Source organism: Calliphora vicina, chromosome 1 (assembly GCF_958450345.1).
Source record: "Calliphora vicina chromosome 1, idCalVici1.1, whole genome shotgun sequence".
NCBI classification, from domain to species: Eukaryota; Metazoa; Arthropoda; class Insecta; order Diptera; family Calliphoridae; genus Calliphora; species Calliphora vicina.
Genome location: NC_088780.1, coordinates 150,979,178 through 151,001,084, shown reverse-complemented (window position 1 = coordinate 151,001,084; position 21,907 = coordinate 150,979,178). Strand labels below are relative to the sequence as shown.

General features: G+C 29.6%; 4 protein-coding genes across 4 annotated transcripts; 3 read left to right on the top strand and 1 right to left on the bottom strand.

Annotated features, from left to right (window-relative positions):
• Positions 1–1,803: 1,803 nt before the first annotated feature.
• LOC135964083 (glutathione S-transferase 1-like) lies at positions 1,804–2,837 on the bottom strand. The gene is made up of 2 exons (XM_065516151.1): positions 2,727–2,837; positions 1,804–2,667 (listed from the first exon to the last, which is right to left on the bottom strand). Exon 2 carries the CDS (start codon positions 2,656–2,658, stop codon positions 2,023–2,025), a length of 636 nt encoding a protein of 211 aa, XP_065372223.1. The 5' UTR covers positions 2,659–2,667; positions 2,727–2,837; the 3' UTR covers positions 1,804–2,022.
• A 4,899-nt stretch (positions 2,838–7,736) lies between these two features.
• On the top strand, positions 7,737–11,340 carry LOC135959078 (glutathione S-transferase 1-1-like). The gene is made up of 2 exons (XM_065510089.1): positions 7,737–7,792; positions 10,648–11,340. Exon 2 carries the CDS (start codon positions 10,653–10,655, stop codon positions 11,277–11,279), a length of 627 nt encoding a protein of 208 aa, XP_065366161.1. The 5' UTR covers positions 7,737–7,792; positions 10,648–10,652; the 3' UTR covers positions 11,280–11,340.
• A 1,185-nt stretch (positions 11,341–12,525) lies between these two features.
• On the top strand, positions 12,526–13,895 carry LOC135964082 (glutathione S-transferase 1-1). The gene is made up of 2 exons (XM_065516150.1): positions 12,526–12,708; positions 13,121–13,895. The coding sequence occupies exon 2, from the start codon at positions 13,126–13,128 to the stop codon at positions 13,750–13,752; it is 627 nt and encodes a 208-aa protein (XP_065372222.1). The 5' UTR covers positions 12,526–12,708; positions 13,121–13,125; the 3' UTR covers positions 13,753–13,895.
• Positions 13,896–20,571: 6,676 nt separating this feature from the next.
• LOC135964081 (glutathione S-transferase 1-1-like) lies at positions 20,572–21,821 on the top strand. Its single transcript, XM_065516148.1, has 2 exons — positions 20,572–20,621; positions 21,097–21,821. The coding sequence occupies exon 2, from the start codon at positions 21,102–21,104 to the stop codon at positions 21,732–21,734; it is 633 nt and encodes a 210-aa protein (XP_065372220.1). The 5' UTR covers positions 20,572–20,621; positions 21,097–21,101; the 3' UTR covers positions 21,735–21,821.
• Positions 21,822–21,907: the final 86 nt, after the last annotated feature.

Sequence of the window (21,907 nt, the reverse complement as noted above, 5' to 3'; positions counted from 1 at the left end):
TGAAAAATTGTGTCTGAGTTACTATCCAATAGAGCTAACCTTGGTGCAAATTTCATCCCGATCGGAAGACATCGATTTCAAAAGTTGGTTCACTTGACATGAAATCCCCCATATATAAATAGCAAAAAACGACTTGAAAAAGTTACCAAAAAATATTGTAATTTTTATAAATTTGAATCCCTATTAATTCAACACAATTGTGTGAATAAAATAAATCAGGGTGTTATGTGCATGTGCCGAATCTTATGGACCGATCCTCACAAAAGATTTAGGTTCATATACAACTTATTTACGTCCAATTTCATCAAGGCATTACACTGTGCTCGAATTTGACACATTTTTTCTGTCTTGCGGGCCACTAGGCGGCTTAATGAATAAGTTTAAAAAACCGAAATTCCGCAATAAAATCACCTTTAATAGAATTCCGTGGGAGATTTGCATGGGGGCTATGTGAAATCATGGACCAATATTGCCTATTTTCAAACTTATCAACAGAGGGTATTTGTGGATAGTTTCAGCCAGCTAGATACTTTCGTTTGGCCCTATCGCGTTTTCAACAGAAAGACAGACAGACGGACGGACCGACATAGCTAGAATATATTTACTTTTTGGTTTCGTAAATGACTATTTGGTGTGAAAAGTAGAAACTAATTGCCCAGCAGTATATTCGAATAAATAGAAGTACTTTAAAAAGTTATGAATCATAAACGGTGAAGGAAGGACATATCACGTAATTCGTTTAAATGTATTTAAACATAGAATAATTTAATTTATCGGAAAATTTCGATTTTTTTAAGCATTCTTGCAACAATAACAACATTCGTGTACGATTTGACACCATTCGGTATTTACCTCATAACTGCATAAATCGTATACTTGCGGTGTCAATTTGACAACGAAGAAATGACACCATAACGTTGCAGATTTGACACCATCCGTTGTCGATTCATACACATTTGTTTACAAATTGTAAACTTACGTGACATCGTCCCGATGTCGATTTTGCAAGGTAGTTTTTCCTTCAGCGTAGAACCAGAATTAAATTAACAAACACTGAACAAATTATTAAGACTTTATCTAAGGTCTGTCAAAGAGCAGAAGCAATTAAAATCAAGTTTTATATCACAAATATTGATGCAAAATTAACAAAATTTAATATTGCTTGTCCTCGAGGGAAGCAGATACCATTTCACTAACATGTTCATGATATAACTAGCAATATATAGTCGCGGCTAAAAATACAACTATTGAAATAATGGAGAAGATATTTATACTCGTATTAGGAATTTTTTACAAGAAGCTAATTTTGAACTGATTTGTCATCTTGTCACTGCAGCAAAAGACAATAATGCATAATAAAAGGGTTTTTGTATAATTTTAGGTTTATTTGTTTAATTTTGAAATGAAGTCTTGATTTTGAAAAACATAACAGCTATAGCGTTGTTGGTAGATAACGTGACACCATCGTTGTTTTTATTAAAAAATTATTATATCATTTTAATTTCTGATAAGATTAGAATCAAATTTTTGTTGACACCCCACTTGTTGGCCCATATCAATAATAAAAACTAACTCGTGCATTAAATTGATAAGAAAAAATTAAAACCCTATTTTAAGGTGTTAGAAATCACTTAAATTTTATTCTGGCAGCCAAAGAACCAAGTAAACTAATCAATTATTTTCTAAAGACAACTTAAGGGTTAAATGACTTGCATTTGTTACAGTTTGGCAAAAAAAAAAGAAAAATCAAATAAAAGTTTGCATGTAATTTTGGTGAATGTGGTGGGTTGTAATTGAAACTAGTTTTAAATACATTTTTTCGTTTAAGTTTTTTTTTTCTTTTTCTACTTCACATATTTATTCAATATAAAAAAAAGAGAAACTTGAGTTACATTTTATTGCACTTTTCGTGTGTGTTTTTTGTTAGTTTCGTTTCTTAATATAAGAAAACTATTTTCTTTTCTATTTCTTTAATCTCTATTGTATGGCAGCATCAAATATATATTTTTTTCTGTTCAAATGTTACTGTTTAGGTTGGAAGTATTTCAAATCTTTGCAGTCCACCACATTTTCAGCATAACCAGGTATAACCTGTTTACAGTTATCGTACCATTTAGCCACATTTGGATATTTGCTATAGTCAAAGCCTGCAGCTTCGTAATTGGTCATGGTGGCGACTAGGGCTATGTCGGCAATGCTGTAGGTGTCAGTATCGGCAGCATATAATTTGGCGGTCAAGAAGGTTTCTAAATGGTTAAAGGCCTCCTCGACTGGTTTGAACTTTTCAGGGTCGGCGGGTTGATTTTTCATAAAGATGGGTACATAATAATCCACAAAACTCTTGAAGAACACTCCCATGTCGAAGTAAAGACGTTGATTGATCAAGGCCTTTACCTTGGGTACCTTGGGGTAAAGTGATCCCGATTTGTCATATTTCTCAGCCAAATAAATTAGAATGGGTCTAGATTCCCATAAGACAAAATCACCATCCACTATGGTGGGTATGGTGTGTTGGGGATTTATTTTAGTATAAGCTGGATCCATTTGTTCGCCAGCCGCAACATTCATCAGTTTCTTATTCAAGACAACACCCACTGCCTTGGCACACATATCAACGGCACGGCAGGGAGGTGAGGGCGGCAAGTAGTAGAAATCCATGATCTGTATCTGCAATTTTTAATTGTTTCTTGTATTGCTATTTTGTAAAATAAATTTTTATGTTTTACCTTTTGCAGTGCTGCTTTGCTAGTGAGTGGTTAAAATGTTTTATTTTCAATATTTTCCATAGACTTATAACAAGTTGCTTGACTTTTCTTATCGCTAGGAGATTAAAAATTATTATCTAACCGATATCGTTGATAATATAAAAGTACTAGAAATATTGGTAACGTCATTTTACCAACCAAATTATGTGTTAATATTGTTTGTTGAATTTTTATATCACAATATACTTGCTTTTTTTAAATAACAAATAAAAACAAGTACATATTAAGATAGTGACGATTAATAAATAGGAAATATTTGAAATATTAATAATGTCAAAAGTTCGAAAGAATTAATTCTTAATTAAATTGTTTAAATAAAATATTTTAATCATTCCATTAAATCGTTCATTATGAATTTATTCTTAGGCTTAATTCCCCAGTACTTAGAAAATACTAAATTCATTCTTTATAAAAGTAATTCCTTATTGAATCATTATGAATCATCATTAAAGCATATAATACTAGACAAAAATTGGAAATGTCTTGCAATTACCGAACAACTTGCTTTCACAAGACTACTTAGAGGTTGTTTAGTAATGGCTGACACAGGTCAAAAATTAGCGAATTCACTTAATTGTGAATAAATTCGAAAAGAATCAATCGATTTTTATGATCGTTATCTCATTTTGTTGCTATTATAAGTGACTTTGCGATAAAGCAAAGCAAAAGGATTTTCGGAAAATCTAAAATCTCGAAAATTATAAGAAAGAAACGTACATAATTATGTCTTTACAATTGAAAGAACATTTTTTATTTAGCAATTAATTTTTATTAGACTTTAAAAAGCATAAAATACTAATGAGTACATTATATAAGAAGAAATAACAATAAAGTATGTACATTTTTTTCACGAAAAATCATATAGTAAAAACGCATTCTACGGAAAATTTCTCCAAGAAACCATAGGTCTAAAATCAAATCCTATTTTGCGCATTTCGTCTTTTATCCAATGATATTTCAGTATTTATTTTTTTTAATAGTTTTTTTATTGGATAAAACACGAAATGCGCAAGATAGGATTTAATTTTAGACCTATGGTTTCTTGAGGAAACTTTCTTAGAATTTTCCGTAGATTGTGTTTCTGCTATACGATTTTTTACTTTTTGATCGTCCATACAAATCTACCCATCCTAATGTAGGTTAGGTTATCTTTTACCCTTTTAGCAATTGAAATATTTTCATTTTGTTCGAGCTCCTCATTTGAGATAAAATCTATTTCATTTGAAGAGGATTTAAATTGAGCTTTGTTAGACAACTTACAAAAAATGGTGAAGAATTGATTTTCTAGAGCTCAAGGAAAACCAAAAATACCGTTTTCCTTAATTAACTATATTGTAGCAGGAGCTGAGCTTAACAATATTGCTGAACATCACTTTGTGATATTCGGGCATGTAGAATGTCAAAATGCATGAAAAAGGTACACAAAAATTACAATTTCCCCTATTTATTTATGAAAAACGGGACTTGGAAAATCCCGAAAACCCCGGATTTAAAATTAAAAAATCCCGGGCTTCGGGATTTGGCTTTTCTAGCCACAATACATCAAAATTGTGTAGTGGTTTAAAAAGCCCCTAAAATTCGTTTTTGTTGCCCAACATTTTAACAATTAACTTAATGAAGTAGCGAAATATCGTATCTTTTAAAAATTCAGCATGTCTAAGGTGACTTAAATTGGGCTTATAAAGAAATTTCTCAAGCTTTTAAAAAATGCTGCATGTCTAAGGTGCCTTATTTTGAGACACCACAGTGCCGCTTCTGAGGGGCCTGTGTGGTCCGCCGTCGAAATTGAAAGCCGAATATTTCTCTGCAGATTTTTTCCAAAATATTTTTATTCTGCGCAGATATCTCTGTCTTGAATTTGGAATATGTATTAAGTAGTTTGGTAAGAGATTTTGAGGTCGTCAGAAATCAATACCGAAACAGTTCTCGTATGCTTCTTTACATTTCACCATTTATCAATAAAATAGCTACGTTGAAACGATTAAAAGGTAACGGTAACGCTAATCTGGATTATTCCGATAACGGTATTCTTGGTATGATGTTAAAGTTTACAAAAATTTAAAATTGGTGGTATTTTATTAGATTTTAAATTTTGTAGATTTCCAAAAATGATGGAGGGTATATTGGTATTGTCATTTCAATTGTTACATATCCTTGGTGCTCATATGATTCCGACAAGATTTAGATATATGTTTAGATGTAGATGTATGTCTGCCAGTCTGTAGAAAACACGATAGGACACAAACGGAAGGAGCTAGCTGGCTAAGTACTCTGAAATTATACTGTAAAGTATGGCGAAAATCGGGTAACATTCGTTCTCAGAAAATGACTTGAACATTTATAATTGTCTTATAATAACAATATGCGACAAATGGTAGGGGTCAGTGATCGGCGGGGGTTCTGCCCACTGGGAAAAGTTATATCGGTCAAAAAAAAGTTATTTAGTCCCGACGTTTCGCTGGGTCAGGTCTAGGAATTGAGATATATTTGTGGAATATTGTAATTTTCTGTGCATTTTGACCATCTAAATGTCAGAATATCGTAAAGTAATGTTCAGCAAAGTTTTTTAGCTATGGTTTTCAATTTTTCGTAAGTTATCTAACAAAACTCAATTAGTATTAACCCAAGGAAAAACTATAGTTGTACGTAACAATAACTATTTTTGCAAGCTTTTTTAACAATATTATGGTTACTGTGGTTATGTATATGATTGCGATAACCATAATATGTTTAAGTTACCATTCACATATTTGTAGCAATTTTCTAATTTGTACTTTTGCCAAATGAAAATGATGCACACTAAATCAGCCAAAAAAGTTATAAAATTTATACGCAAGATAAATTTCTACCAGAAGTCTTATAAAAAGCATTGGACTCTATTGAAAATACCCAAAAATTTACAACCTCCAACTTGAAATAATCTATTGCTTTTATATGTATGAATCGTACTTTTTTGATACTATTTCATATTGAAAATTACCATTGTAATCCTGAGACTCAGTTTATACTTTAAAAAAATGTTCAGTATTTTATCTTTAAAGAATTCTTTACAAATTTCAATAAACTCAGAATGATTTTCGACTATAGCTAACTATTTTCTATAGAAAATCATGTGTATAACAGAATTTTTTATAAAGAATCTTGTGTGTAACAGTTGTTTCTGTATTATCAGTATAACAGTATTTTCCACACAAAATCTTCAGTATAACAGTATTATATGTAGAAAATCTTGTGTGTAATGGTATAACAATATTTTTTTTATAAAAAAGATTGTATATCTTAGTATAGCTTTAGTAAATCATTAGTATAACAATATTTTCTAATTTTCTAAATCTGCAGTATTTTTTATAGAAAATCTTGTATATAACATCTATTTCTAGAGATAATTCATGAATATAGCAATTTTTCATATTTCAAAACTTCAGTATAACAATATTTTTTATGGGTGATTAGAAACACTTAAATAAATTTTTTTAAAATTTAGTACTCTCAGCTTGAAAAAAGTACTTTGTGAATACTATTTTGGTACCTAATAAATTTCTTAATTTTCCTTCCCTGCTAACATATGTATATTATTTTTAAGCAAATTAAAAATTCATTTTTATTTGTCAATTTCAAATTAACATACTATGTTCACATTAAAATTTTTAATTCATTTGTTTTGAAAACTATTATTTAAGTCGATATTTGCCCAATGTAGGGTTTTTTATTTAATGAAAACAAAAGAAACAGCAAAACAATTGGATAAATGCCAAAATAGCAAAAAAGTAAAATTATGAATGCAAAAAACAAAGTCGCCGGTCTCCAAATACTGAAAACTATACATACACTCTTCAGCCAACAAATAAATGTTTGCATCCGTACAAAAAAAAAATCAAAACAAAATGTTAAAAAGAAAACTTTAAAAGAGAAACAAAAATTGTGGAATTTTTTCTTAATAACAAATTTACTTTTTAATACCATAAATGAAGTATTAATCATAGGAAATTATTAAGAAACCTACTAATTTTGTAAGATATTCTACAACATAGAAATATTGTTGTCAATAATTTAAGTGATAAAAATAATTAATTTGATTTTTAAACAAGAATATTAAATTTTCAAGTTGAGATAAGAATACAAAAGATTTATTTTATTTTTTAAGAAAAAAAAAACCATAATGTTGCAAAAAATTTAAAAAAAAACTAATAGAAAAATAGCAGCGTCATTCTCAAAACGATCTCTCTCAATTGCTCTCAAATGTTTATCAATTCGTTTTTTTTGTCGCTGTACATCAATTTATAAATGTTTGCATTCATACATATCGCACACCTAGTTCAGAAGTGACACAACTCAAAATTTTATTTTTTTAGAAATCGAAATAAAATATATATCAATTGAAACATAATGAAAGACATAACTGTTTTTTTAGCAACAGGTTAACAGCAACAAAGTACACTGATATACATATTTTTGTATAGATAAACAAGTGTATTTAGTATAGTTTAAGCGTATAAACCCGAAAAATTAATTTTGAGTTGAGTCACTTTTGAACTGGGTGTGCGATATATACGAGTACATGGTAGTATGCACATATGTGTACTTATATATACATACGTACTAACAAAATGTTGTATTTTAAAAACTACACCGAATATCCAAGGCCCTAAAAAACCAACTTGTATAAATTTCACCTTAATTTGTTAAGGCAATACATGAACAAATTGGAAAATATTAATCGAAATTTGTTTGCCAAATCTCTTCAACAAATTTCATCATGTTCAGAATTTTCAAAAATGGTTCTACTTTGCCATATATTGCACTTAAATTGTAGGCAACTCTTAAAATTGTAAGTTACCAAAACTGATGATTTGTTAATTTGAAGTTGAGTAACATATGTGCTCAGAGATAAGCATTCGCAATTGTTGAAATGTATTGTAAACCTTTTGTCAGCGAATAGTTTAAATACTTCTAAGTTTCCAAAGTTACAAACAGTAGTGCATTCAATTTTGTAACTATTACAACCAAGATAAACTAAGTCAGCTTTAGTAAGTGCATCAAAAAGTATATATTTTTAAATTACAAAAAAATAAAAAATAGAAGACATAATTTAATACAAATAAATTGTTCAGTTTGAAAAACTTTTAACCCCATTAACACGAAGTCTGGTTATGTGTTAACTAATATGTAGTTATACTGTCGGTTAAAATTATTTTTGTATGAAAACTATCAGTATAACTATTACTGAACAATAGTGTAATTACTAAGAAGTGAATAAGTGAAGTGATTTTCAAATCAAGGCTTCAAATTTATAGTTATAAGCCTATAGAAACTAATTCAAATGCAAAAATATTCATAAATATTTGTAAATATAATTCATAAAAATATTGATTTAGAATGAAATAATATTGATTTAGAATGAAATACAAGTGAAAATGTGCGAGTCATCGTTAAAAACTTATATTTTAAAATGGCACTGAACTCTAAATAACAGACACTCTACTAAATTAATTTATGACGAGTTGTATTTCAGATTTTAATTCGACAGCGTTTTTTATATTAAAACAAAAGTGAAGTTGTTGGTACAGAAATTGATTAAAATTTTAAGAAAAAAAAAAATAAATACAAACAAATATAAATTCCACTTTGAAAACTGAAAGTGGTTTCATTCCGATAGAAATTTACGTTTTACTTTTTGTGAAGAAGCCAATTACGGAATTAATTCCACTTTCGATCGGAATTGAATTCTGTGACAGGCCTGATATTTAAACATATCGCTCATTTGCTGCAACAACGCCATAACTCAAAATACGTGTGTTTTGAACTGAGCAATACAAAATATGCACCGTTTTATAGTTTTATCAGTTTTCAAAAAAGTCTATTATTTTTTGTATGAGACTGTTTTTTTGTTGTAAACGTCAAAATTAAATTTCATGTTTTCTCGTATATTTGACAAGTAAAAGTTTGGGTTAAATACAGATTAGAAAGATATTAGCATCTACTCTGTAATTCTTCTTTTATTTCTGAAATTGCATGATTTGTTGAAATTTTATTGAATAAATAGCCAAATGTCATAAAACATTGAAAGCCGTTTTTCTCGAAACGACTTTTTTTGAGTTATGACGTTGTTGCAGCGAATGAGCAAAATTTATCAAAGGTTTATCAAACAAAATTTCCATAAAAAATATAAACCATTGATAAATTTATAAACTGTTTATGAATATGGGGGTAAATAATTTATTTAAAGAATAATCTTTTTAAAAGAGTTGCCCAACATAACATGTAGTTGGTATCAAAATTTTACTCATGTTTTTTTGAATATATCGCACATTCGATGCGACTAAATTTATAAACTGTTTATGCATATGGGGGTTAATGTGTAGTAATGGTTCTGCTAAATTTTTAGATGTTAAAAAGTAGTTAAACAGGCACAATATACCGAATTTACCTTCCCTGGTGTAAACTGGGTATTGATTTACTAAAGCATATAAAGGGAAAAAATACTTTCAAACTAACACTATATACTACATCCAGAGAAAAATATAGTTGTACAAGTGTACAATATTATGGTATTTATGGTTACCTCGATGAATCATTATATCATATCTTCTTCTCAGAGTATGATAATCAATTTCGAAAACAACACAATTGGTCAATTCAAAAAAAAAATGTCCTAAAATATTACTACTATGTATGCTATGTTTATTGTGTTATCGTAACCAACCAGCAGAGACCTGCACCGAACACGTAAGAGTTGGTTATGCCGAGCCGCCGAGTCGTGAAATATTAGGACATTATGACAATATGACCTTGTGAATTGACCAAATATGGTGAAGTTTTACATCATAAAATGGTTGCAATTAAAATATACTTAATTACTACAATAATATTTATTATTGCTACAATCATGTGAATGGTAACTTCAACATATTAAGGTTACCTCAATCATATATTGTTAAAAAAAATATTAAACATGTTTAAATGGTTATGGTAAACATGTACAACTAAATTTTTATCTGCTTTTATACCATACGAGTATAATGGATAAATTTGATTTATATGCGTTTATTTTCTTTTTTTAGAGCATTTAAATAAAAGCTTTTTTAAAATATTTTTCTTTTATTATTTTGTTTTCATCTTTTTAGAGCTCCTTGAATATTTCATATTTAAATTCGAGATTTCGAATATATTTTTAAAACTTCTATTCTCATACTTACTACATATGTATATTGAAAATCAATGACTCATGATCACTTTGAAGTTTTTGTTTTTAATTTTTTAGTTCGAAATTGGAGAATGTAAGAAATTTACCTCAGAAAAAACTAAAAGTTTCTTTATAAATCCTCTTGAATTAGAGTTTATTTTAAAATTCACCACAATAATGGTGTCACTCACAACGAATCCCTAGAAAGCAATTTTTCTCTGAAATAAATGTTTTGGTGTATCTAATATCTATCAGTGGATATACCAATAACGAGGCTATACAAATTAATTCTCATAAGAAGGAATTGGTCACTCAAATATTCATCAACATTTTTGTAGTTACTTTGAACCATTGCTTTGCTTATTTCGTTTCAAAAGATAATTAAATTCGGTTGACACTGTAACTGTCAACCGAATTTAATTACAAGCATAGTCTATTATTCTTCAATTTAAACGTTAAGTTTTTTTTTTTAACAATAATATGCATATTAAATTAATTATTCAAAAATAATTAAAAACACATGTGAAATCGTGAGAAATTTTTCGACAAGAATTTGTTGCAAATAATCTGTTATTCTTTTAGCAAGTTCAACTAGTGTGAATTTTTAATTGAAACGAATAATAGAATATATAAAGAAACCCAAAAAAACATCAGCTGCAAATCTAAAAATTTATAATTTATGTTTTGTTTTCCTTTCAGTAACAATGGATTTCTACTATTTACCCGGTTCTGCTCCCTGCCGTTCAATAATAATGCTTGCCAAAACTCTTGGCATTAAGCTCAATAAGAAATTGCTTAACCTGCAAGCTGGCGAACACTTGAAACCTGAGTTCTTGAAAATCAACCCCCAACACACCATTCCCACTTTGGTTGATGGTGATTTCGTCTTGTGGGAATCTCGTGCCATTTTAGTTTACTTGGTTGAAAAGTATGCTAAGAGCGATTCTTTGTTCCCCAAGTGCCCCAAGAAGCAGGCCGTCATCAATCAGCTTTTGTATTTCGATATGGGTACTCTCTACAAGGCCTTTGGCGACTATTACTACCCACAAATCTTCGCCAAGGCACCTGCCGATCCTGAGATGTACAAGAAGATGGAAACGGCTTTTGATTTATTCAACACTTTCTTAAAAGGTCATCAATATGCTGCTGGTGATTCTTTGAGTGTGGCCGATTTTCCCCTACTGGCCACTGTCAGCACTTTCGAAGTTTCGGGTTTTGACTTCAGCAAATATGCCAATGTTGCTAAATGGTATGCTAATGCTAAAACTGTAGTTGCCGGTTTCGATGAAAATTGGGCAGGTTGTTTGGAATTCAAGAAGTATTTTAACTAATTTATAAGTTAATATTTTTTATAAGTTTTTTCAATAAATTAATAAATAAACAAATCGAAATAATAATATGTGAAACTAAATTTGTATTTTAGTAGGTATTTGTTATTTAACAGCGTACTTTGCTTTCAACTTTTTAATATTATTTGGATAAATTCACTAAAATTTATTGTTGGATATCACTAACATGCGGTTTCAACAGGATGGTACCACATGTCACACAGCCAATGAAACGATCAATTTATTGCAAGCCAAATTTACCGATCGCATGACACCACTTTTGTGGGGCTATATTAAGGACAGAGTCTATACGGAGCCAATCGAATCGATTGTAAGCGTGGTACTCATTTGTCAGATATAATTTTTCATTCATAATTGCCGAACTCTTCTCTTCGTAATACAATACAAATTAGAAGCATCTTCATCTAAATTTTTTTTAAAAAATATTTATCAAGATAAAACTGAATCTTGAATCCTTTCACGCTTGTTAAAATTGCATTCCAATGTTATTCAATCCTGAACATTGAACCACCCGACAGTGAACCACCCGAAAATGTTGAGTGTCACTTTTGATAGCTCAAGGCATTGGGATATGAAAAAGAAATATTGCTAGCAACATACAAGACGATTGGCCGGTCAGTACTTAACTATGCTGCCACAGTGTGGTCGCCAACCACCAATAGCAGTCGCCCTGAAGATTATGTCGCGCAAAACAAGAGTCGTCCTGGCACATGCCTTCAGGTCTCCCATAGATGTAGCCGACCTCAACTTGGTCAGGGTCCTCATGACACCCTCCACATATTCAACTGGATTTATGGACCAATCCAGTCAAAGTAATTCCTTAGACTTGATATACATGCATAAACCCCCTGATTAAATATTGTAAAATTGTTTACTCTTCTAAAACAACAACCTAACAATTCTGTATATGAACTTTCTTAATACGTGGCCTACAAACGTCGCAACCAACTAACTATACCCTCCCCTGAAGATAGCGCACATCAACCACATATAAGAAAACAAGTTTTATTGTTATTCATTATTTTTTTTTAGCAAACATCAACAACAAATACTTTTTTTTATAAATTGTATAAAACATACAAAATTTGCAATAATATTTGTTTTTTTTTTAAAATAATTTTGCCGGCTGTGAGTTGTTTTATCTCTTATTCTCTGCGTCTCTTATTCGGTTTCTGCTTTATTTCACATTTTCTCTGCCAGCTACTCAAATCACTAGCTGTATATTTGTTTGTACGATTGTTAAGGCAGCGAGTTTTTGTTCAGAGATAAGGGTTTACAATAGTGGATTTCTAAAGAGGGCCATGGGGGATTCGCCATCGAATTGTTTAAATAGCTCTAACTCTCCAAGCTACAGACAGTCGTACGTTGAATTTTGTAACGTTCACAGCCAAGACAAACTCAAGCACTAAAAGTAAGTGAATCAATAAATAACGATTTCTTTTTGTTTTCTTATAAAAAAATAAAACCGGCCATAAGCAAAATAAAAAGTACAGTGTTTTAAGTTTTTTTTAATAGTGAAAAAATAGTTGAATTTAAAAATTCATTAAAAATAAAATAAAGTTTTAAATGTTTTACAAAACTTATTAACAAAAAAGAAAACAAAAAACACTTGGTGCTAAATTATTTGCTAAAACAAAATAAAAAGAATTTTCTCGAACCAGTTGTTGGAAAAAATCTGTTATTTTTTTCTCGAAAAGCTTAGCTAGTGTGAATTTTTAATTGCCTTAGAACATGCAAAAAAACAAAACAAAGAAAACGTTTAAGCAACATCCGCTGTGAAACTATAGTTTCTAATTTATGTTTTATTTTTTCTAAAATTATAGTAACCATGGATTTCTACTATTTGCCCGGTTCCGCTCCCTGCCGCTCCGTCTTAATGACTGCCAAAGCTCTTGGCATTGAGCTTAACAAGAAATTGTTGAACTTGCAAGCTGGCGAACACTTGAAACCTGAATTCGTGAAAATCAATCCCCAACACACCATTCCCACTTTGGTCGATGGTGAGTTTGCCTTGTGGGAATCTCGTGCCATCTGTGTTTACTTGGTTGAGAAGTACGGTAAGACCGACTCCTTGTTCCCCAAGTGCCCCAAGAAGCGTGCCGTCATCAACCAACGTTTGTACTTCGACATGGGTACTCTCTACAAGGCCTTTGCTGACTACTACTACCCACAAATCTTCGCCAAGGCACCCGCAGATCCCGAGATGTTCAAGAAAATCGAAGCCGCCTTCGAATTCTTCAACATTTTCTTGGAAGGTCAACAATTTGCTGCTGGTGATTCATTGACTGTTGCCGATTTGGCTTTGTTGGCCAGTGTCAGCACCTTCGAAGTTGCTGGTTTCGACTTCAGCAAATACGCCAACGTTGCCAAGTGGTACGCTAACGCTAAGACTGTTGCTCCCGGTTTCGATGAAAACTGGGAAGGTTGCTTGGAATTCAAGAAATTCTTCAACTAAATTTTATTAATTAAGTTAATTTTTTTTGTTTTTCATTTCTTTTTAATTTTTTTTTAATAATTTATGTTTTAATTTATTAGAGTTTAAAAAAAAAATTGCACAATATTTTTCTAATTTCTTAGAAAACTAAATAATAAAAAACCAAAAAAAATCCTAATGTTTAAACGTCTTTTTTCTTTGTTTAACAATAAGAGAATACGATAACAAATCATGGCCTAGGTCAACATTATTGAAAATTATTCAACTTTGCGCAATAAAAGTTTCTAAAATTGTTACAGTGAGTATAAATTGGGGACATACATTTGGAAAATATTACTATTTAATGTTGTATAAAAGGTATATAGAGTCCATTAAAAGACCTTAAACAAACTTAATTATTCTACATAAAATTATTACAAAATATCGGTTGAATTCAAGTTACATAAGTTTTTCTAAATAGTTCAAGGTCAAAATTTTCCATTTATCATTGTTAATAAAATTCTTGACAACACTTTCTAACATGTCAGTACATCTTAGTACAGTAATTTTGACTTACCTGCACAACCAACTTTGCACGATATTTTGTGCAGGTAAGATAAAAATGCAGTTAACCTTAATACACTTACGTGCTTATTGATGCTGGTAAATGCATTTAAGTTTACTGCCCAAAAAAGCAGCTAACGGCAAATAATTTACATGAAGCTTTGTGATTTTTCCGTCTAAACATAACGACAAATTTGTTATTTTAGCTACGTTTCAAATTATTAAGAAGTTGCAAACTTCTCATTTTTTCAAAATCGTATTTTCCTTATTTTGTTTTGTTTTGTTTTGATTTAATTTTGTATTAGGCAGCTAAATAAAATTTTTTCATGAATACCAGTTATAGCTTCCAAAAGTATTATGCACTTATCTTAAATGTGCAGGTATAAACAACGTCAAAACTACTGTAGTACAAAAAGGAAGGGTGCCAATAGTTGTATGACATTTCAGTACAATTGAACATTAGGACTTTTAGATGACCATTTAAACGTTTTTGGCGATGAAAATTTGTCGAAATTACGATATATGAATTCGTTGGCGAATGTCAGAATTATTCATAGAACATAATATCTGTGAAATACTTTCATCACAAAAACATATGATATTAATTTAGCATACTCTCGAATCGAAGAAATTTCTTCTGACTATCTTGTCGAAAATCATTTCGACTACAGAATGATATATCATACAAATAATTGTGTGACTGATTTACAATAGCTGACGTATCTTTCAAAAGCAGTTTCTGTTTCTAATAATTTGTATATAATTTTGAAGGGTACATATGTATCTGTAATTTAGTTTTACTTAGTTATTGAAGATTATATGTAGTGTAAACAAAAATTTTTTTTTTAGTACGATAATGTCGAATTTTTTGCCAACGAATCGACATATGAGGGGAGTTTTACCCTACTTCTTTAATTTGAAACAAAGTGCCGCTGAAGCACACCGATTGCTCACCAAAGCTTATGGTGAATGTGTTCCATCGGTTTCAATGTGCAAGAGATGGATTGTGCGGTTCAGTAGTGCTGATTTTGACATGGAAGACAAAGATTGCCCACGCCAGCCAAATAAGTTAGAAGAATTGGAGGCATTATTCAATGAAGATTGTTGTAAAACTCAACAAGAGCTTGCAAAATCATTGGGAGCTACTCAAGCAGCAACATTCATTCAAAAGCAGGGAAATTGGCTACCATACGAATTGAAGCCGTGAGACCGATTTTGTATGTGCGAAATGATGCTTGAATGTTATAAAAAATAATTTTTGCACCGAATCATTACTTGCGATGAAAAAATGGATCCTTTACGATAACCCGAAAGCCAAATATCCATGGCCCTAAGGTAATGTTCTATATTTGCTGGGAGCAAGGTTCTATTATGAGCTGCTGAAATCAGACCATCACATCAAAGGGAACCTGGATCGAATGCAACAGATTCGTTTGAAGTGAGCATTGAGCGAAAAACGCCTAGAGTACAGACATGAAACCTGGGGATTTCGGAAAAATGTTTTCCGAAAATTCATGGAATATTTACAAAGATATAAGATTTTCAAATTGAAATTAAATTTTTATTTATGAATATTTTTTAATGAAACTTTATAGTTATATTGACTTTTCGATTGAAAATGGAAAAATAAAAACAAATTTTGAAATTTGTAATCAGGAATCCCGCAATTACCGAAAAAGTGTTGCAAAATTCCAAAAATGGGATTTTTTAGTTTTTTGGCTATAATATCTATACCAGGCTCGGAGTTATCGGAACCATTTACAAAATAATTACGAACATAATGGGCCATCCAAATTATATCTTGATGCCGTTTTTACGATTTGAGAATTTTTGCACTAAAAATCAATTTTACATAAAAAATATGCGTTTTATGGATGTACCTGGCCCCCTCGGTATCAACAATTTTTAAATGTGTTTTCATTTAAAATATTCAATGTCACACGCAGAGAAAAAATATAATTGAACATGGTTACTGTAACCATTTAATAGTGTTACAAGATTTTTAACAATATTATAGTCACAGTAACTATTTACATGATTGTGGTAACCATAATATGGTTAATTTATTATTCACATGATTGTATCAACCATATATATGGTTACAGTAAACAAATATATGTTTGTGGCAACCATATTTATGATGAATAGTTTTATCATAATATGTTGTTCTCAGATTACGATAAGCCTTAAGCCGAGAGCAACATAATATGATAAGTCTTTCATCATAACCATAACCATATATATGGTTGATACAATCATGTGAATTGTAAATTAACCATATTATGGTTACCACAATCATGTAAATTGTTACTGTGACTATAATATAGTTAAAAAACTTGTAACAATATTGAAATGGTTACAGTAACCATTAACAACTATGTTTTTTCTCTGCGTGCAGTCACTATTTGTTTGACATATACGTTTGTTTTTAGATCAATAAAAGAAAAATGGAGAAAATCGAAAAATATTTGGAGCCGCTGTTATCAAAAACCTGGTGGGTAAAAATGTTGAAAATTTTATTTTCAAATGCGAATATCTCCTAAGTTATAATAGATAATTGATAGCTACGACAAAGTGCTCGATGTGGATATATATGTAATCGTTTTATTTAATTAAACCTGAAAAATCTGAAAATATAGTAAGAAGAGACATTTTCTAAACTACTACTATTAATACATTCAGAGATGTATTATTTACTACACAATAAAAAAAAAACTGGAATGACTTCAAGGCAAAGGTAGTAAGTATCGATTACCTATTGGGCAGTTGAAAGTAACCATATTTTACAACTCTGCTAATTAGTATCAATATAATTTTAAGTGATTAATTAAAGCAGGACTTTTCTACAGTCATCACATTTTTCATCAAGACTTTTAAACTAAATTACAAGTAAGCTTAGTTTTTTTGGACAAACCTTAATGAATTTTAAAAAACATTAAGTTTTTATTAATATTTATTTTATAAATTTTTTTTCTACTCAAAAGCAACTAGCTTTTGTTTTGTCCTCCTCTCTTCATTATATCATTTCTTATTTTTATATGTTTTTCATTATATATCGTTATACATATGTATGTATATTAAAAATTATTTTAAACAAAATACGAAATTTGTTTTAAATTCAATTATTACTTTTATCTGATACAATATGAATTATTGTTTGTTAGTGTGGTTTTTATCTGATTTAGTGACAAACGCAATTATTTTAATATTAATAAAAATGTTATTTATTTTTATTTGTATTTCAATAAGTACTGTAATAACAGTTAATTGATATTAACCCATAGCAGAACAAGCAAGGTACAATTATTAGAAAGTACGTTCTCAATTATACATTCCCTATAACGTCAAACAAAAGAAAATTAAAAAAAAACAAAACGAAATGTCTAAGACAAAAAAAAAATAATAAACAAATTTTTGTGTATTTACTTTTTTTCCTAAAATATTCAATTCAAATTAAATTTTTTCCAAATAAATATGTGTTAGTTTTAATATAACGTGCAAAACATTGAGAAAACAAAATAAAAAGTGATTAGAGTAAATGCGTTATTTGACGTTGTAGGGGTAAATATTGAAAACTCTCCCTAATAATTGTACCTGGTTGGTTCTACCATGATATTAACCCATATTTGACTAATGTTTCAATTGTTGGCTTTTTGAATATCAATCCAATCATATCCATTCTCAAAATATGTTTGGTTATTTGCAAATCTGTAGCTTATTTGAGCTGAAGGGTCTTTGAAAACCGGAATTAGCGAAATTTTGCGAAAACTTTTTCAGTGTTGATTTTCATTGAATGTCAATTTATTATTTTTCAAAAGTTACATTTTATTCTGTTTAATACATACGACTCAAATAAAATTCAAAATATTAAGTCAAAAACATCAGCTTATGACATAATTTTAAAATAGCATATTCGTAAAAAGTTTTAAATTTGTTTAAGTAAATTCTAAATTTCCATTAATTATAGAGAATACGCAATAATTACTTTGAAATAATTTCTGTCTTAAAATCTAGACACGAAGATGCGCCTTCACATTTTAATTAGTTTGACAAAATATGAATAGCAATTAAACTGAATTGGCAATTCATAATTAGGAAATAATTAATGCTTTAAATTTTTGGGAATTTTGAATTATTATATTTTTGGTGCAAATTATTAAGTGTGTATTTTTTTTAGAAAATTAAGTCACATTACTTAGATTTGTGACAACAAAATAATTATCGCTATTCACCTCATGTTCATAAAACATGATGATCACTTAATATTGATTTCATCATTTTCAAATCCATTGCTGGAAAATTAAAATTTAAAATTATTTTAATCAAGAAAAATTTTGTAATTCTTCAAATAAGTCTCTACAAAAATCTTTAAGTATTGTAAAGACCATGTATTAGTAATTTTTTGGAGATCTATAAAATTTAAAATAAAAAAGTCCATTTAATTTTGACATCTGGAAATACGTAGTAGTTCTAGAAACTATCATAACTGCGATGCGATGAAATTTTTTCCTTATTTACATATCGATGGCTTAATATAAAAAAGGCGTAACTCGATTTTTTTGTTACTTTACAGGAGAAGGAAAAAACTTAACAAAATCCATACAATTTTAGATACAAAAAAAGTTTTAATGCAATTTTTAATAAGAAGAAACATCACATTTTATTTCTCATTTAAAATAAGTTTTTTTTTATTTTAATGAAGTTATTTATATAACCCTTTTTTCAATGAAATTTTTGAAAAAAAAAAAATTAGTTACGCCTTTTTTATATTAAGCATCGATATGTATATCGCATTAATCACGGAACTGATTCAATTATGTAACAAACGTGCAACATTTTACCAAAATCTGGTGAGTCTGCAGGCAAATCAATAAGTTCAATGTTTCTTTCTTTCATTTATTTCATTGAAATTTCGAATGATGGTTGCTTAAAAATCACATATCATAAAGGTTATGGTGGAATTAGTAAAAGCGTTTAAAATTGTTTACATTACGAATATACATACAGCTTTTAAGAGCTGCCAGACAACGGTTAAAAAGTAATCATTCAAATCTGTTAATAAAAGAACGAGTTATAAGCCAAAACCGGCATTTAAAAAATTTGACCCCTTTAGACTTTTCCTTGTGGGGCTTTCTTAAGCCGCAGGTCTGTGTGAATAAGCCACAAACTATAGCAGCCCTCAAAGCAAACATAAATTATGCTATCGGCAAAATTCTGCTTCATTTATTCGTCAGAATCATGGAAAATCGAACATTTCGGATGTTCGCCACCTAAAAATAGGATGCGGTTAATGGAAGAGCCTTTATAACAAAATAGTGAATGTGAGAAATCATTTACGTTTCTTGTTAAATTGCCCCTAAAGTAATGAGGCAATCAGGCCTCTCAAACGTGGCGTTTATTGGTTGAAAATAAACTCGAAAAAAAATTAAATTAACTGATAACTGTTCAAATGATCGATTATTACAAATGATTAGCTTTGTTCATTTCAAAAATAAGAAGACTCTAATGTAACTGAGTGGCTAATTTTTCCTCTACTCAAAAACTAAACCGTTTCCAATATTTGAAATATAATTAGTAATGTCTAATTATATTTCAGAATTTTTCATCTATATTTCAGAATTTTTAAATTGTATTTTAGAAATTTCCATTTGCATTTCAGAAACTACTAATAGAAATAGAATTGGAAATACGATTTAAAAATTATAAATTACAATTATGAAATATTTACAATTGGAAAAAGTGTTGTGATTAAAATTCGTTTTAGATGTACATAAATATTTTACTGTAAAAGTGGGACAAAATATAAAATATTATGATTAATATGACTCTCTCAGGATAAACATAAAACAAATTCTCAATAAGAATCTTCAACAAAGTAAATCGATTGGAAAATAATACAACTACAAGTACATATTTTGAGGTTTGAAATTAAGATTCTAGCATATAAAGTGTAATAATTAAAACTTTAATTATTAGTTTTTTTTTTATTCCAAAAATTTAACTTTAATTTTGATTACAAAAATAGTACACCCGCAAAATATTCTTTCGTGACCAAAAACTAAAAAAACCATATCTTGTCAAATCATCATGAATATTAAATGTTTGTATTTGCATGTTCTAGAAATTATAACTACAACATTTTAATGAACAATAAATAAAAGACAGACAGACAGACGGTTAGTGTGAGTATTCCATGCTCATACTCCCAATAATAAATGAAATCGTATAGTGAGATAAAAAAAACCATTAGATTTGTATAACAAAAAGCAACTTAAATAGTCCAAAAACTATTCGCAGCAAAACAGTCGTATTTTAGTTCTCAAATAGTGCACAACTAAAATCATAAGGTAAATTAAATTCAGACAACAAGATAAAGTGACATCATAGCAAAATTATTTAATTTTAGAAGAAAAAAAAAATTAGAAAAAAGAGAATAATTAAGACAAAGAAAAAAATTCAAATATTTAAAGAGTATGTTAAGTTAACTTGAAGAGTAATATAAAAATCTCTTAAAAATTAAAGAAATTTTCAATAAAAAAAGTAATTCAAATTAAGAAATGTGTCAATAATTATAAATGTTATATCAAAGTTAATAAGACATTGCTACATAGTTTGAAAGCTACAAATTATTGTAATATCATAGTTTTTATATAATTTCATTATAATTGGCATAATTTAAACATTTTGGCCAGATGCTTTATATCAAGATAATTTTCCGGTCATTAATTTATGATTTATATTATATACAACTAGTAATTATATTTAATTGCCCTAATAATAATCTCATATATTAATTGTGTGTGTGCTATTATCTAATTTTAGTTACCATGGATTTCTATTATTTACCCCTTTCTGCACCCTGCCGCTCTGTCTTAATGACTGCCAAGGCCCTTGGCATTGAGCTGAATAAGAAATATTTGGACTTAATGGCCGGTGAACATTTGAAACCAGAATTCGTGAAAATTAATCCTCAACACACCATTCCCACATTGGTTGATGGTGATTTTTCCATTTGGGAATCTCGTGCCATTATGGCCTATTTGGTGGAGAAATATGGCAAGGATGACTCTTTGTATCCCAAGTGTCCCCAGAAAAAGGCTGTGGTCAATCAACGTTTATACTTTGACATGGGCACTATGTACATGTCCTTCGCCAACTATTACTATCCTCAGATCATGAAAAAATTGCCAGCCGATCCTGAAATGTTTGCCAAAATTGAGGTGGCTTTTGATTTCTTGAATACATTCTTGGAGGGCAATACCTATGCTGCCGGTGATTCTTTGACTATTGCTGATTTTGCTTTGTTGGCCACTGTTAGTACCTTCGATGTGGCTGAATTTGATTTCAGCAAATATGCCAATGTCAAGAGATGGTATGAACATTGCAAGACCACTGCTCCCGGTTTCGAGGAAAACTGGGAAGGTTGCAAGGATGTGAAGAAATGGATGAATAAGGAATAATTTGTTATTAGTTTGTAAATCATATACTCAGTATTTATTAAATAAAATTAGATGCACCATATTAATGTTGTAAATATATGTGATGTATTGTTTTTGTTTTAAAGTTAAGAATGCCAAATGGGTGGAACTGGGACAATAACAATTGACAAAAAGTATTAGAAATTCAAAATTTT

Excerpts from the sequence above, each read along its gene's own strand:
- LOC135964083 (XM_065516151.1), bottom strand. The coding sequence starts at position 2,658 with ATGGATTTCTACTACTTGCCGCCCTCACCTCCCTGCCGTGCCGTTGAT.
- LOC135959078 (XM_065510089.1), top strand. The coding sequence starts at position 10,653 with ATGGATTTCTACTATTTACCCGGTTCTGCTCCCTGCCGTTCAATAATA.
- LOC135964082 (XM_065516150.1), top strand. The coding sequence starts at position 13,126 with ATGGATTTCTACTATTTGCCCGGTTCCGCTCCCTGCCGCTCCGTCTTA.
- LOC135964081 (XM_065516148.1), top strand. The coding sequence starts at position 21,102 with ATGGATTTCTATTATTTACCCCTTTCTGCACCCTGCCGCTCTGTCTTA.